At 41.4% G+C, this 15,331-nt stretch overlaps 1 protein-coding gene across 1 annotated transcript in view; it reads right to left on the bottom strand.

Annotated features, from left to right (window-relative positions):
• PIGK (phosphatidylinositol glycan anchor biosynthesis class K) overlaps window positions 1–425 on the bottom strand; it is a 63,795-nt gene extending 63,370 nt beyond the window's left edge. The window contains exon 1 of the mRNA XM_027649040.1: window positions 297–425. Coding sequence (XP_027504841.1) covers window positions 297–395 — 99 coding nt within the window. The 5' untranslated portion in view covers window positions 396–425. The remainder of the gene's footprint in view (window positions 1–296) is intronic.
• Window positions 426–15,331: the final 14,906 nt, after the last annotated feature.

Raw genomic sequence — 15,331 nt, 5'->3', positions numbered from 1 at the left:
CGGCACTGCCCGGGCCCGGGCAGTGCCGGACCCGGGCAGTACCGAACCCGCCTCTCCCGGCCCATGGAACCCTGCAGTGCTCGGGCAATGCTGTACCCGGGCAGCGCCACTCCGCCTCTCCCGACACACCGAGCCCCGCGCGTCCCGCCCGCCGGGCGGGGCCGGGTTAGGACCCTCCCGCCTCCCGCCCGCGGAAGGCATCGCATCGCCCGCTCCGCCGCTCGGGAAACCGACAGGGCGCTCCCAGCGCCCCCCGAGCGCCTCGGAACACCCGTGTCCCCGCGGCAGCCCCGTACCTGGACGCCGCCGGCCAGCGCTGCCCCGCAGCAGCTCAGGAGCAGCACAGCAGCGGCGGCGGTGCGGGCCCGGGAGGCGCCGGGCAGGGCGGCCGCCATCTCAGCCCGCCTCCTGCGCGGCCCGGCCGGAAGGGGGGCGGTGGCCTGTGCGCAAGTTCCGCGGGCGGGGAGCGCGGCCGGGCCGGGGCTGTGCTGTGTACCGTGCCCGGTGCCCTGCTCTGTCCCCAGCCCTGTCCCCTGCTCTGTCCCCTGTCCCGGTGCCCAGCCCTGTCCCCTGCTCTGTCCCCTGCCCCGTGCCCTGCCCGCTCCCGGCCGGCCCGCCCGCGCTTGGAGGAGCGCTGCCTGCCCCTGCCCTGAACGCTCAGTCCCGCACCGGAGCTCCCTCGGCCGCCCCTGCTGTCAGTCCGGCCGCGCAGGGCAGCGGCAGCAGCCGCAGCCGGTCCCGCCGTTGCCGTGAGCACAGGAGCCCGCCGTGGCTCTACCGCCCGTGTGGGCAAACACTGGCCGCGCACCTCGCCCGTGGCCGGGCGGCTCCGGCCGTGTCACCGCTTCTCTCAGCTCCTCTCAGAAATTCTCTGAATTCCCTGGGCTTTGTTGAGGTCGTCGGACCTTGGTGGCCGCAGGGCAGAGCTGCCTTGGAGTGAAGGGGACAGGCGGGGAGAGGGACCGGGGACGCCTTTGGCAGGGGAGAGGGTGGGGTCTAAAAGTTGACTTTTCTTTTGTTAGGAAGCATTGCTATAGCCTTGCCTGCAGTGCATCTATCCCTCGAAGCTGACGAATCATCAGATTTTTATTTCAATCTATTGAACCGCTTGATATGATTCTTTTATTTCCACTGACTCAACTTGTCACCACTTTGTTCAATTGCCTGATGCCTTCCATTAGTGAGGATTCTGAACCTGCCCTGAACCATGGAAGCTATTTCCTGCTCTGTGTACTTGTCAGCAGTAATGACTTTCTGAGACAGGAGCGTATTTCCATGTATTGATGCTGGATTTTCAATAGCATCGTGTTTGCTGTTTGAAAGCATCGCTGGTTTCCTTGATAAAAATAACCACCTGTAATTAGATTGCCTTTTTCTGCCTAAAGCTAATGAACCTACTCCCTTTCAAATACTATAACCACCAGCTCCCATTGTGCCTGAACACGTCTCCTGTGTGAGCCTTTTATGAACCCACTGAGAAGTGCTATGGGCATCAGTGTCTCTTGGTGCCTGCTAAAAGCTGTTTATCTTCTTCCAACAGAAAACTAAATGAATTTAAGACCAGGGCCAAACCTCAGCTTTTTCCTTGTCCTTTCAAATGTTTCCACTTAGGTCTCATTCTCAGATGTGCTCAAGACGCGTCAGTAATTCCAAAGGATAGACAGATATCTTTCCAAGCCTGTGCTCACACACTTTCATAAACTGGAGAGTTGATTTCACGGGCGTTGATTTGGGTATCACCTCATTACCTTTCAGCTCCCATGTGGAGTTGGTGAGAAAACATGTGACAGGTCTGAGCCTTTGACTGAACTCCTTTCAGTTAAGCTTACTTGTTCTTTGCATTTATTACAAATATTAGTCCTTTGTTAACATGCATTTTGGTCAATTGCTTTTCCCATAGAAATAATGTCAGCAGCTGCATCCTGATGATGCATCTTTGAACCAGACATAAGTCTGTTGTTTGAACTGTTATATAATGAAAAGTTATGTCAAATATGGCCAAAAGGCAACTTCAGCTTACCAAGAATTAGTCTTGATGTGAGAAGTAATGAACATCTTTTCTGTGAATGAAACTTAAAACCATCCTATTTGCTTAAAACCTCCTGAACCTTCTGAAATTTTTATCACAGGTGGCCTTAATTTTTTCATTCTCTGGAATACTTGACTTTGTAGTTTTAATAACGTTCCTTTAAAGGTCACTGTGTAGGGTTTGCTACCTAGGAAAAAAGGGAATTGGAAAAAAAAAAAGGCAAAATTTCTGTCAGGTGGCATTGGTATGATATAAACATAGGTTACCCCCTGAGGACTGTGCAAACAGACACTTGCTCCTTGTGCTGAGCAATTAAGAACCGGAGCAAATTTCCCTTTACACGAAAGATCACGTGTGGTGGATGAGACATTTCAAACACAAGGTTTCACCCCCGCTCAGAACAGTTTAAAGCACATTTGTCCAGTCAGTACTGCTGCTGTCTCTCACGGATCCTGAGCAGTTCTGCAGCCGACAGGAAGGTTCAGCCGGCTCCTGATGGGAAAGCAGAGCTGCAAACACTCGGCTCTGGTGTCACACACTGCCCGCTGCAGGGTGGGAGCAGTGCCTGCAGCCGCTGCGGTCACACTGCAGGTGTTATTCGTGCATTGGGGGTGTTCAGGCCATGCTGCTGCCCCTCCATCCCAGGGCAGAGAGGTTGCACTGAGTTGGGGCAACCTCAGCTGCACAAGCTCATTGGAATATTCCAAAAGACTGGCCGTTATTCCCTCTGATTTATATGCCATGTTATGTGGTGCAGAGTTCACCTTTTTAAGTCTGTCTCTGGTTTGGCTTCTGGATTCCCTCAGCCTGCTTGAGTGTATTCTGTAATGGATCTATTTCTTCTTCTACTTCTGGCTTTTATTTCTTGACAGTCTCAGTCTTTCATGGGCTTTAGTATTCATCAGACACACATGAGTGTGCCAATGCTTCAGGCATTATTCCTGGAGGTGGAATCACTTCTCTTTTTTTTTTCCCCAGTAAGACAGTACCAAAAGCTTTGTCCTCATTTTTTTCATCTTTATTCCCTTAGGCAGCTCTCAGTACAGACTTGGTGCTTGCTTCCATGCCTGCACAAGATTTTTTTTTTGTCTAGAAATTAAGCTCTATGCTGTTTGCTTCCATTTCTTCCCTCTGCTTTGTTTTTATGCTAATCACAGTATTTTTTTCATGCTCTGAGTATCTTTAGCTTGACCTTTACCACAGTGTGTCTTGTACTTCATACTGAGTAATTAGAAGGGACACCAATGTATCCCAAGATAATTTGTAATTAAAACAACTGTTTAAAAAGCTGCTGTAACCACAGCTGGTATTCACATTGGTGCACATGTTGGTGCTCTTCCAGATCCTTTCCTCCTCCAGCAGGTTGCCCAGGTCCTAATCCTCTAATCTAGACCCTCTAGAAATTGCCCTTTATGAGCCATCTGTCAGCTTGCTCCTGTCCAGCATGGAGCAAACAAACCTAGCCTTCCTCTGAGGAGGGGCAGCAACCCCAAGTGTAACCCCATAAGCTCCTAACCCAGGGATTTGTGATACCAAAGTCCACCTGACACTTTTTGATCACAAACTCGTGTATTTTTCCATACCAAAATACAAAAAAAAATCTGTAATTTTGTTAGTATTAACTTTAACTATATTACCTACTTGTATAATAGTGTATCTCTTCCTCTTTCTGTACTCTGGATCCTTGTTCTATGTTTGCTTTCCTGTTATTTTTTCAGATTTGCATCATGATTTTCTACTGTGTAAGAGGAAAAAAATATATCTTTGGCTGTATTTGTTATGCTTCCAAAAGAAAAATTAGAAGGACCTCTTGCAAAGAGGCCAATAAGAGTGATTCTTAAGGAACCATCAAGAAGAGCTTGACTGTGCTATCTCACTTGAAAATACAGATTTATTACTTTCCTAATTTTGGCTGTCAGTACAATAGATTAAAAATTTTGTCACCAAACAAATCTGCTGCAGTTTGTTATCTGAGCTGATAAAATGGCTATTTTCAAATATGGAACCTGAATGAAACAACAGTAATCAAGTTAATTATTGATCTCACTGCTTTGGTTTTTTTTTCCTTTCTGTTAGTGGAAGACTGGCTTGATTCCAGAACGTTTGTACTTTGAAAAGATTTACAACATCAAAGCAATACTGATAAAAAATAGGCAAAATGAATACAGTGAGAATAACACACAGAATCTGTAGAATGAGAACTTCCAAAGGAAAATTACTTGAAAGAAGCCTTTGCTTTTAATATTACTGAGCTGAAACAGTTCTACTCGACTGTATTTAGCAATGGATTGTTTTTGCACACTGGCTAAACACATCAGACCCTTTTGTTCATCCCCAGCATCAAGTTGCTTCACTCTACATTGGAATCAAACCAGACAGTATTTTTTACTGTTATTTACAAAGTGAGATTATAGACATAATTTTTACAGGCCTTTTGAAGTCAGAATAGAACACAGACAAAAACTTTGAAGCCTACAATGAAATTCAGTTGACATTTGTCCTTCATGAATTAACCACCTACCTTGTCATCAGTTCTGTTCTGTCATTAATGATGCAAATATCGCCAGGTGTGGAGTTTCCATAATGTTGAATTGTGTAATAAACCAGTGTTTAATCTTCAGAAGACATGAAGTTACAAACCATTCCAGCAGCTTATCCTGTTGGTAAAAAAAAAAAAAAGTAAAATATGAGAAAACAAAACAGGGAAAAAGAGCAGCAGCTTATTTAGATAGTTTGTTAGGTGTAATGGCAGTCATGAAATACGAGTGCACATCACCTTTGGTCTCAGTGCATCAATATTTTTCTCAATAGAAAAAGCTGAAAACATTTTGTCAAAACATTCTCATTTCTTAAAATAACAAAGTACGTGAAAAATACAGCAGCAAAAAACAAAATAAAACAAAACCCAAGTGCTATGTTTTTAAAATTACCCTGTCCACTGTATTTTTCCATTAATATTTCAAAAGGGTGCATTCTCAAATAGAAAATTCATTGACTTCTTAATTAGGAACAAGATAAGAATCTTAATTAAATTGCCCTAAATAAAGCTGACTTTAGAACCACAATTTTACTGTTGACTTCAAGCAGTGGATATAACACACTGTGTTTTAAGAATCATTAAGAAGTCATCATTTTTATTCTGCTGCTAGTTCTGACATCCCTGGGATAAATCTCTGCTGTGTCCCAAGTACCTGAGTGCCTCAGGAATGCAGGGATGGAGCCCAGGTGGTCTCAGCTCTGCTGGTTAAATTAACTCAAATTCGGGGCCGTGTTGCTGATGGACTCGTTTTCACTCCCAACCCAATACTTAAAAGTTATTTTGTGTACTCTTAAACTACTCTACAGCCTGCAATCTAAATATATCCTTTTGTCTGCCAGGTAATTGTCTTCATTTGCAAGCAAGGGGTTTTTTTATTCTGTTGAGGACTACTCATCAGCTCTGTGAGAAAATAAACACAAAAGGTTTGGAAAAAAAAAAAAAAAAAAAAAAGGCTGCATGCACATCAGCTTTCCCTGGAAAAAATTCATATTATGAAAATCATATTAGAAATAAGACCTACAGCGAGCACCAAGTCAACCTTAAAGAAGGTTATTTATACTCCAAGTACAATAACATTGATTAACATTAAATATTTGAACAGTGACTAAAACTGAATCCAGTACGTTGCCAGGAAGGGTTATGCAGATCAATGTGTGATGAGAACTGAAATGTTATTAGACCCGATTAGTGGAAGAATGCCCTCGAGATGCAAAATTTAAGACAAATCCAAAAATAAGCCATTAAGAAACTCAAATATTTTCAATGGGAGGAATAATTTAATATTTAAAAATATAAATATGCATGATTATTTCTGGTTTTCCAGGAGTTACGGAGGATAGTAGATCAAAATAGCCTAAAAACTTTTTAGACAAAAGCTTACTTGTATTTTTTAGAGCAGCTGCTCAGGTGTGAATAAAAGGGGCAGCAGATCAGCAAACCTTAATAAAATTTCCCTGTCTACTCAAACTGTGTAAAACAGAGCTTTTTGTTCTCTCTTGAGCTGCATTTACCAGGACCCTGCAAAGCTGCCGTGGCTCAGGTGGGAAGTGTTCGTGCTGAACTAAGCACAGAGTATCCTTCAGCATCCTAAAAATTCTAAATCCACACCCCTGGAAATTAAAAATGCCTCTTTCTGTGAGCTCATTCACTGGAAACTGTTCCCAACTAGAAATGCCAGAATGACTTCATAAACTGAAATCATAATGCTTGGGAGCCAGGTTTCTCTATAATTTATAAAAATGCAGTCCTCCCAACAGTCCTTTGTGTGCAGAAGGAGGGTAAAAGGCTTTGTCACCGTTACAGCACTGGCACTTGGTACAAGGGGGAATTTTACTTCAAAAATTAAATTAAATTTACTTCAAAAATTTACTCCTATTATTAAGGAGAAAGTCTAGACAAACCCAAATGGTGTATTCAGCAAGAAAGTAAACTGGTGACTAGGCAATCCTCCAAATACTTTCTTCCTTAAAATCCAAATTGTGTGGCCTAAGTTGGTGAGGAAGTTGTGCAAACTGAGCACTGCCCACACAAGAATGGGTTCACTTAGGAAATCTCTGAGTTTTTTATATTGTTTTGCAAAATCGTGAATAAAAACTTCAAGCACCCCCTTTTTACCTGCCTGTGTCTTTGTGCTGAGGGTGTATCCTGATGGGATTTTTCTAAGTCAAAGGGACCATCAGGAAGAAGACCCAGTGACAACAGGAATTACCAGTACATGAATATGTGCCTGTCCTTTCTGTGTGTCTGTCCTGTTCTGTGACCTGAACTAATTGGTTTAGCTGCTAAATACATATTACATGAAAATGGAAAAGCTACATTTAACGCAGTTAATGACCTTTCAGATTTTAAGACAGGCATTTGAATTTACATGTTCATTCAAGGTGATTGATTTTTACATGGAGAAAAGGTACCAATCAGTCAATCAGCTTCAACTAATCAGTGCCTTAATGGATGCATTTGCAAAAGTATTATCTCAGTGAAAATCACCTTCTTGCACTTCCATAGTTATCAAGAATTGCCTTACACAGTTTCTCTCATTATAACATTATGTAAATGCTAAAAAAACCTTGCACTTTAGCTGCATGTTCATATTAAATATATATCTCAGGAAAATAATAATACCAGGTACAGAAATATGAGGATTTCAGATTGAAATTTCACAAGCAGAACAAATTAAGATTATCCTTTTCAGAATAATGACATTAAAATCATTATATAAGGTCAGAGGTACATAACTTTACTTGCTACCTAGCTTCAGAATAGAGATGATTCTCATTTTACTCTGCTAAAAATAAAAGTAATAAATGCTTTTTATCTGCAGAGCACCTCTTCCTGAAAGATCTCAAAGCATTCAGTGTTAACTTCGTGTCATCTTTAAACCTGGATACTTCAATCCTTATGCAAAATTTTTTTGTGTTGCTACTATATATCCATTTTTCCTCTTCCATCTGATTCTGTTTCCCTGCACATTTCCCCAAGATAAGAAAAACATTTCAATTGTTTGATTGCTACACATTATGGGAAGCATTTTTAATACAAATTCTTTTCCATGTATGGATTTTTGACACATAAAGTTAAGGAGGCTGAACATATTTTGCCTTCCTTTACATCTTCACCTAGGAACCAGAACAGTATGAAGTGTCTTTTCCATTTCCTTACTTAATTCTGTGTCTAGTTATGATGATCTAAAATTGCCACATTTGTTTTCAAATCCTTTTGTGAAATAAATTAATCTTCACTCATTAGGCTCTTTATCTGCTCTGAATTCTAGAAACAAAATGTATTTTTTCTCTCAGGGGAGATCTTCACAGGTTCATAAATGAAAAATGTGGTTTGGAAAGGAAGTGTGTCTCTGTGTGTATTAGTAATAATGAATGGTCAAATCTGTACTTTTTTTCCCAGAAATTGCTCATAACACTATTTCCATAAAAGAAGTCAGCTAGGGAAGCTGCACAGTCTGCCTCTACAAGTCATGTTTCTCTTTTCCCTAGCCCAGAGGCTGACAGAACAAAGTTTCAGTAGAAAGCTAAGAAAATGCAGCAGAATTTCATTAATTGTCAATCAACTTATATAGAACAATAACATGTCAGCTGCACTAAAGGGTAATTTAAAAAATTATTCCCAAAACTGATTCAGAGGTGTATAATAGTTGTATAATGTAGAGAAAGAATTCATTTAAGGGATCTTTGAATATTCTTTTCCAAATAGTACCAACTCAGCTGTAAGTCAGTGATCACTTTTTCAAATACACGAGTCAAAATAATGTATTTTTTTTAATTCCTGAACGTTTTTTAATAAATAAGAAAGCCACAACCACTGAGTTTACCACTTGTACAACTCCATCATTTTATAGTAACATGCCTCTTGCAATGAGGAGTTCACACAGGAGCAGGGCTTTGTAAGGAATTCTCCTGGAAACAGCTCCCCTTGCCAAGCTTGTCCTGAACCTGCCGTGTGTCAGGAACGCAGCACCCAGCCAGGGTGGATCTGCTTTCCAGAACACAACTGCCTCAGCTCTTCTGAGACATTAGGAGGGCAGAGCCAAGGGGCCTGTGCAGCAAAAACAAAGTCTTGGTGATTCAGCAAGTGCTGAAGATGATTAGTAATTTCAAATATTAAAAACTACTTGGTATTAGGCTGTATCCAATATTTGGCTAAACTCTTCTCTCCCATTCTGCCAAAAGTTTTCAGCCCATGCCATGTTGAACCTGAGTTCATATCCAACCCTCCTGGGACAGTTCCATCCAGTGTTATCTTTGCCAATAAGCCATCTGGCAGGGGGTCAGCTTCTACTGAAAACAGGTGTTTGATCCAATTTTCATTGGTTATACTGCCAGAAAAGCATTCACTGGAGTTGGTGACTAAATTCAAGCAGTTCCTGCACGTCAGCAGAAAGGCAGAATGAATTTTGAGCTAACAATAAACCATTTCTGTGGTTAAAAACTTTGTCACTTCCTCTCATGTCTCTCAGCACAGCTCATTGTATCTTCAGGTGCAATTTCTTTATCTTGCCTTTGTTCTGTATTCTGATTTGTATCTGGTTGTTATGTAATGTGCATATTTTAATCTCTAGATCTTGCATTCTGTTCACTGCGATGAAAGAACCAGAAGTTAAACGGAGTTCAAGAGCCTTTGATCATTGAAAAATTACTTGAAGCAAAATTAGCCCCCTCCCCAAAAAATGTGTTCTTTATAATAGAATTCAGAGTTGTGAACCAATATCTGCCTAAATTACAGCCTTCCTGGGCTTAAAAAAGTCATTTGGACAGTCGTTTCCCACTTAATTATGAAATATGAAAACCAAAGGGAGCCTTAGCTCTAAAAAAATTAAGTTCTTTAACCAAGAAACAACAAACACCAGCAGCTGACTGGCATTTTGACAGCTGCTGCTCTGTGGTGAATACTGAATACACACTGAATATGAAACAGGGGACTCCACTTTTTACCTGAACACTGCAGTTATCACCGTGATCACTCTCAACAAGAGAATAATAATGCCAACATTTTTTCATTGTGAATCCTAATTGTAAAAAAATTGCCATGTCACTAATCAGGATTTTTTTTTCTTAGCATTTATATTATTCTTTGGCATCCATGTACAACCTTGCCAAAATTAATAGTACTTGTGTTTGACTACAGTGAAACAAAAACCTGTATTTGTAAATGTCCTGTGGGCCCTTTCATACTAGAAAAAAAGCCAATCCTGGAATCCTTCTTGACTATAGGTAAAAACAATTTTTATCAAACTAAATTGCACTTTCCCCCTTTAACTTGACATCACAATGTTCTGTGCCACTGTAAAGACATAAGCATCAAAAAATGCTGAAAGGTTTCTTGGTGTGAACAATCCCTGAAATCATTACATGACCCTTCTAAGCCTTTCACACAGGAAGTTGGTATTACTTTCAATTCATTTAGCTTTCTATTAAAAAAAAAAGTCAAGATGCTTATCTTTTCAAGAGCTGTACTTTGTGAAAGATGATTTTCAAGCAGGGAAGATTTTCACCATATGACTGTATGACTGGCTAACAAGTTACAGAAATCATGTCATAAGGCACTGGTCCATTTAAACACTGAAATAAAGCCCCAATGATAAGTAGCAGGGACTTGTACCTTCTAATAATCTTGAGCTCCACAGTGTTCCCAAGATGAGGTTTAATAGCTGTGCTTGCATTCTTTTCTGTTTCCACCACCCACAAGTCATTATTCAGTTCAAGCCTATTTTATTAACTGAATTTTGCTGTGTTTCTTTATGTTGTTTTTTCCCCCCCTCCAGCTACACAAACTCCCTTTAGCTCATAAAGAATAAACAAGATGAACTGAAATTCTTATTTGGGGACGATTCATAGATTAGAACCTTAAAATCTGTGGTTGGATCCTTAGGATGAAAAGGCAGGGAAATTAAGTCTTCCTTGGAAAAAAATCACCCTGCTGAAAATTCAGTGTCCATTGATTTGGACTGTTTATTAATCAGCTACTGAAAAACGGTAACTGAGCAATATAAATAATTCTCGCAAAAAGCAATTTCCATAACAATGGGGGGAGAGGGAGGATTTCAGTGTAACTGCCCTAAAATAAAAGCAAAAACATGAAGAAGCTGGGATGGATCCGACTGGAAGTCTGTGTGAGCCCTCAGTCTGAGTTCTGACCAGCAGGGATCAGCTGTCCTGGGGACAAGGAAAACCTCCACGGGATCCCCTGCCCTTTATCTCTCAGAAACTTGAGGGCTTCCTGAAGTGGCAACCTTGAATTTATTAAGTTACAGAACGCTGTACAATATCCTCATACTATCTAATTATTATATAAAAATTTAAATACAAAATTGTGCATGATAATTGGGAATTATTTAAGAATTATTTAAGACAGGAAAAAAAGTGCATCAATTTGCCTTGAGAATAAAGATACGTAAGAATAAAAAACCCCCATCTCTTGCAAGCACTAGGAGCTGCAAGAAATATATGTGAGAGATTTAAGAACTGTTTAAAAAATTAGAAGGGAAACAAAATGACATAAAAACCCAATGGTAAGAGTGGTGCAACAGCATTGAAAAGAGCTGTTTTTCCAAACAGAAAAAAGAAAAGGATCCAAACAATATTATTGGAATATGCTTGCATGATTTATCAAAAGCAATTGGAAGACTTCACCAAATATTTCGGTCCTGTATGTAAATGATGAGATGATGTAATTATACCACAGCACGATGATGAAACATTCTCCATTTCAACTGTAGTCAAGTAAATTTTGTAAACAGTAGTCCCTAAAAATAACTGAGTAAATCTGCATATTTGGATAAGCTGAATTGGAGTTTTAAAACAGCTGAAAAGGACAAGAAAGGGAAAAGCTGGAAAGGGCCTCTAAGAACCCTTGGAATATTTACATTCTGGGAATGTGCTGGACCAGCACCTTCTAAGGGTGGTGGCACAGGGAATTATAGGCCTGGCCATCCAATGTGGAACTCAGTGAAAAAACAGAACTGATAAGAACATACTGGGATATAGTTTAATTAATTTAATTAATGCCAGTTTTTGAAAAATGGTTCCTCTCAGATCTATGCAGATACTTTGTTTTGGCTGATGAAGAAAAAAAGTGCTGATCTGATGGCATTTATTTACTGCTGCAGGATATTTTCTTTAGGATTCCCTTTAGGAAACGTGAATGAATCAAAATTAATGAACATTTATTTAATAACTAATTGACTGGTCTCCAAAGTGAAGAAAAGGAAATGGGAAATCTTAAGTGAGTTTTGGTTCCATGGAAAATGTCTTTTGGCCATGTGCTGTATAACAGTTGTATTGATTACAAAAAAAATAAAAATAAAATCACTGTATTGGTTACCAAAAATATAAAATAAAAAAAAAAGGAAAGAAAGAAAATTACAGCTATTTAGTTTATCATAACAAAGAGTGACTTGACCATAACATTTTTTTTAAATATTTTTCTTCTCAGCAGATTGAAATATACATCCTCCAACTTTTAGGCAGCACAATATTCTTCCTTCCCTCCCATGTTCCATTCATCTTGGTGTCCTCAAAAGTTACATAAAATACTAATTCTGGGATTTAGTGAAATCTAGATCCAGAGATCAGATTTTTCCAGGTAGATTTTTCACTACCTTTCAATTAGTGATTTAATTCACTTTAGTAACCTGTTTGGGTATCAGTAGAAAAGAAAAATAGGTCTATCGGAGTGGAAAAGAAAGGGGAGGGAAAACATCAGGTTTAAAAAAAAGTTAACAACACTGTAGTGAAAGAGTTCAGAAATGGATTTCTCATTAAAATGTAAGGATTGTTTTAGCAATGTTGGACTAATTTACACAACATATGGGGCTGCAAGTAAGTTCTGAATTTACACTAAAATGCATATTGTTTCTGGATCAGAAGCATATAATTCAGCATATTCTATTACAAAGGCTACCTATAATTGTTTTACTTACAGAATCTACAAATTCAAAGTGTCCACATATCAGCCTGTGTAAGCACATCAATCCAAGGACAGGGGTTCTGATTTAATAAAGACACCAAGCAGAGCAGCAACCTGTGTGACAAATGCCAGCCAGTAGTGCTTGAACAGGCACTAGACAAAAAAAACCAAGCGTTTATAAAACACTGGGGTATTCTGAAGTGCTTTTTGAAAACATGGAACCTAATTAGGCTTTGACTGAAGGCTATGGGTGTGAGGTAATTGGTTTAACCAAGAAGAATAGAAGGCCCAGAACACCATATTCCAGCTGATCCCATACTAATTTCATATCAGTGCAGCTTCATGTAGCTCCTGGAGGAAACAAGAAGAACGAGAATGGAATCAGCCCAACGGTACAGAATCCACAAGAAGTTTTCAAGATGGATTTTCAGAAATATTATCACTTTGATAGTAAAATTTTGTTCTTCCTACTGTAGCTTCTACCCCTCCAGAAAAGGTGGGACGTGGGAGAAGTCTCACCAAAGTGATCCCTCTTTTCTTGAACAATAATTTAGATGTGCATAACGAGAAGAGTTTTGTGGCAGAACAGCTGGAGGGTTTTATTTTCTGCTGGCGTTATCTAACTGAGCAAAATGCCTGGGAGCCTACAGTAAAAAACCAACAAGTAGGACAAGACTTTACACAAAAATTTTTCACATTCCTGAGGAAGCATGTGAAAGGAAATATTTTTCTCTTACCAAACCAGGATGTTGGAAGAGATACTAATTTATCCATAAATGCTGAATATATAAAACTATGTATGCTGAAACCCCTATAAATGGAATTTATCTGAGACGATAATACAGATTAATTTTTTTGGATAAAGAAACAAACAAGTTAAACCCACAAAACGCCAAAACCACAGCTCTGTCTGCCTAAATAGAATGGCATCTTCCATTAGCCCTCTTTCCTTAGGAAAGATATTATTTTAAGAAAATATCTATTCAATTTAATTCCATCTTCCTCTTGTCAAGCTTCATTTAAGGTCTTTTAAAAGCAATTACATCTCATATCTTTTGAATAGGACATCAGAGCCTACTCTGTTTTTTACTCAATCAAAATTAAGGTACTGTGCTTTTCAATGGATTTACATTTGGCTGTATTAAAATCACTGGAGAAGAAAGGAGGGTTAAAGCAACATCCAGATTTTATGGGAGGATGAGGAAGTCTGCAGATGAATGCTGATTAAACTCTCCAGCAAAGACTAAACTCTTCCTTAAACATCCGAGAAGTGTCAATCCACGGGATGACTTGGAAAGCCAACTAGTCCAAGTTGGCATAAGAAGATCATGGGACTGTCTCCCAAGCTGAGCGGTTTGTGGAATGAATAAGGACTGGAAGACTCTCTGGGAGAAAGGGAAGTGCTTTCATAAAATGCTGGAGGCCTGGTTGAGGAAAAAGAGGGCAGTTCAGCTACAGAAGAAGCAAAACAAGGAATGTGGCTGCTGCTGAGAGGGCATCAGTTTTTCAAACTGATATTGAGCCACAGATCATACACAAGGAGAAGCTTCTTCAAAGACTCCTGAGAAGACCTATCCTATGACTGAAAAATACAGAGATAGGAAAGCAGTTGCTCAGCGTTTTTTGTAAGTTTGCAGTAATTGTAACCTATTTCTGTTAGGATGTGCCCCAGTGGGACTACAACAATGCTGTGTTAGAAAAGAAAATAAAATTAAAATCTAACTGGAACATCAGACTTGATAGAGGACAGTTCAGCAACTGAAATAAACTTCTCTGATTTCCAGTGTGTTACAGAGTATCAGAGACTAACAGAGTATCAGTGATAACCCCTACTCAGCATTCCTCAGAGTAGATGGAGAATAATGCACCTTGGTTCGGGCTCCCCAATAAAAGAGAGATGCTGATAAACTGGAGTCAGTTGAGTGGACAACAGTAAAGATGGTGAGGGATGAGAGACTTGTCCTTGAGGACAGGCAGAGGGAACTGGGCTTGTTGAGCCTGTGGGAGGCTTAGAGGGCACATCATAGCAGCCCTCCAAGACTTGATAGGAGGTTGTCATGAAAATGGAGCCAGGCTCTTCACAGCGGTGCAATGGTGGGCAAGAGACAAACTGAGACATGGGAGGTGATAATGCAATAGATGGAAACCCTTTTTCATGTCGAGGCCAGCCAAGCACGGGTTATTCTGAGAGCCCCTTCAGTCTCCATCCTCGGAGGTTTTGCAAGACGAGACCAGATAAAAGAAAGCCCTGAGCAACCTGGTCTGACCCCAAGAGCTGCCCTTGCCCTGAGCAGGAGGCTGCACCAGAGATGATTCCAGGTCTCTTCCCGTGACCCGCCGATCACAGATCACAGATGCTCGTTACTGATCGTAGCTCGTGGCCGTTCGCCAGCCCAAAGTGTACGAAACGTCTCGCTCTCCAAAACGCCAGAAAACCCTGCCAAGGGCAGAGACCGCGTTATACTGGGAAGCTTCACCAGCGCCCAGCCCTCCCCGCAGCGCAGCCCGGGAGCGGGTGCGCTCGGCGCCGGGACAGCCCGACCGCGGCTCGGTACAGCCGGGCACAGCGCCAGGCACAGCCCCTCGCCGGGCACAGCGCCAGGCACAGCCCCTCGCCAGGCACAGCCCCTCGCCGGGCACAGCCCCTCGCCGGGCACAGCCCCTCGCCTCCCCCGCCCGCTGTCACCCCGCGGGCACCCCCAAACTTTCGGCGGCAGGCTGCGCACGCTGCCCCTCCCCGCCGGGGGAAACGTGCTCCGCTCCCTCCGAGCAGCGGGGCCGGGGGGCGGGCGGCTGCCTGCCTGCTGCCTCCCTCCTGCCTGCTGCCTCCCTCCTGCCTGCTG

This window comes from Corapipo altera, unplaced genomic scaffold (assembly GCF_003945725.1).
Source record: "Corapipo altera isolate COAL_440 unplaced genomic scaffold, ASM394572v1 112, whole genome shotgun sequence".
NCBI classification, from domain to species: Eukaryota; Metazoa; Chordata; class Aves; order Passeriformes; family Pipridae; genus Corapipo; species Corapipo altera.
The sequence above is the reverse complement of the archived record's forward strand: the minus strand, read 5'-3'. Positions and strand labels throughout refer to the sequence as shown.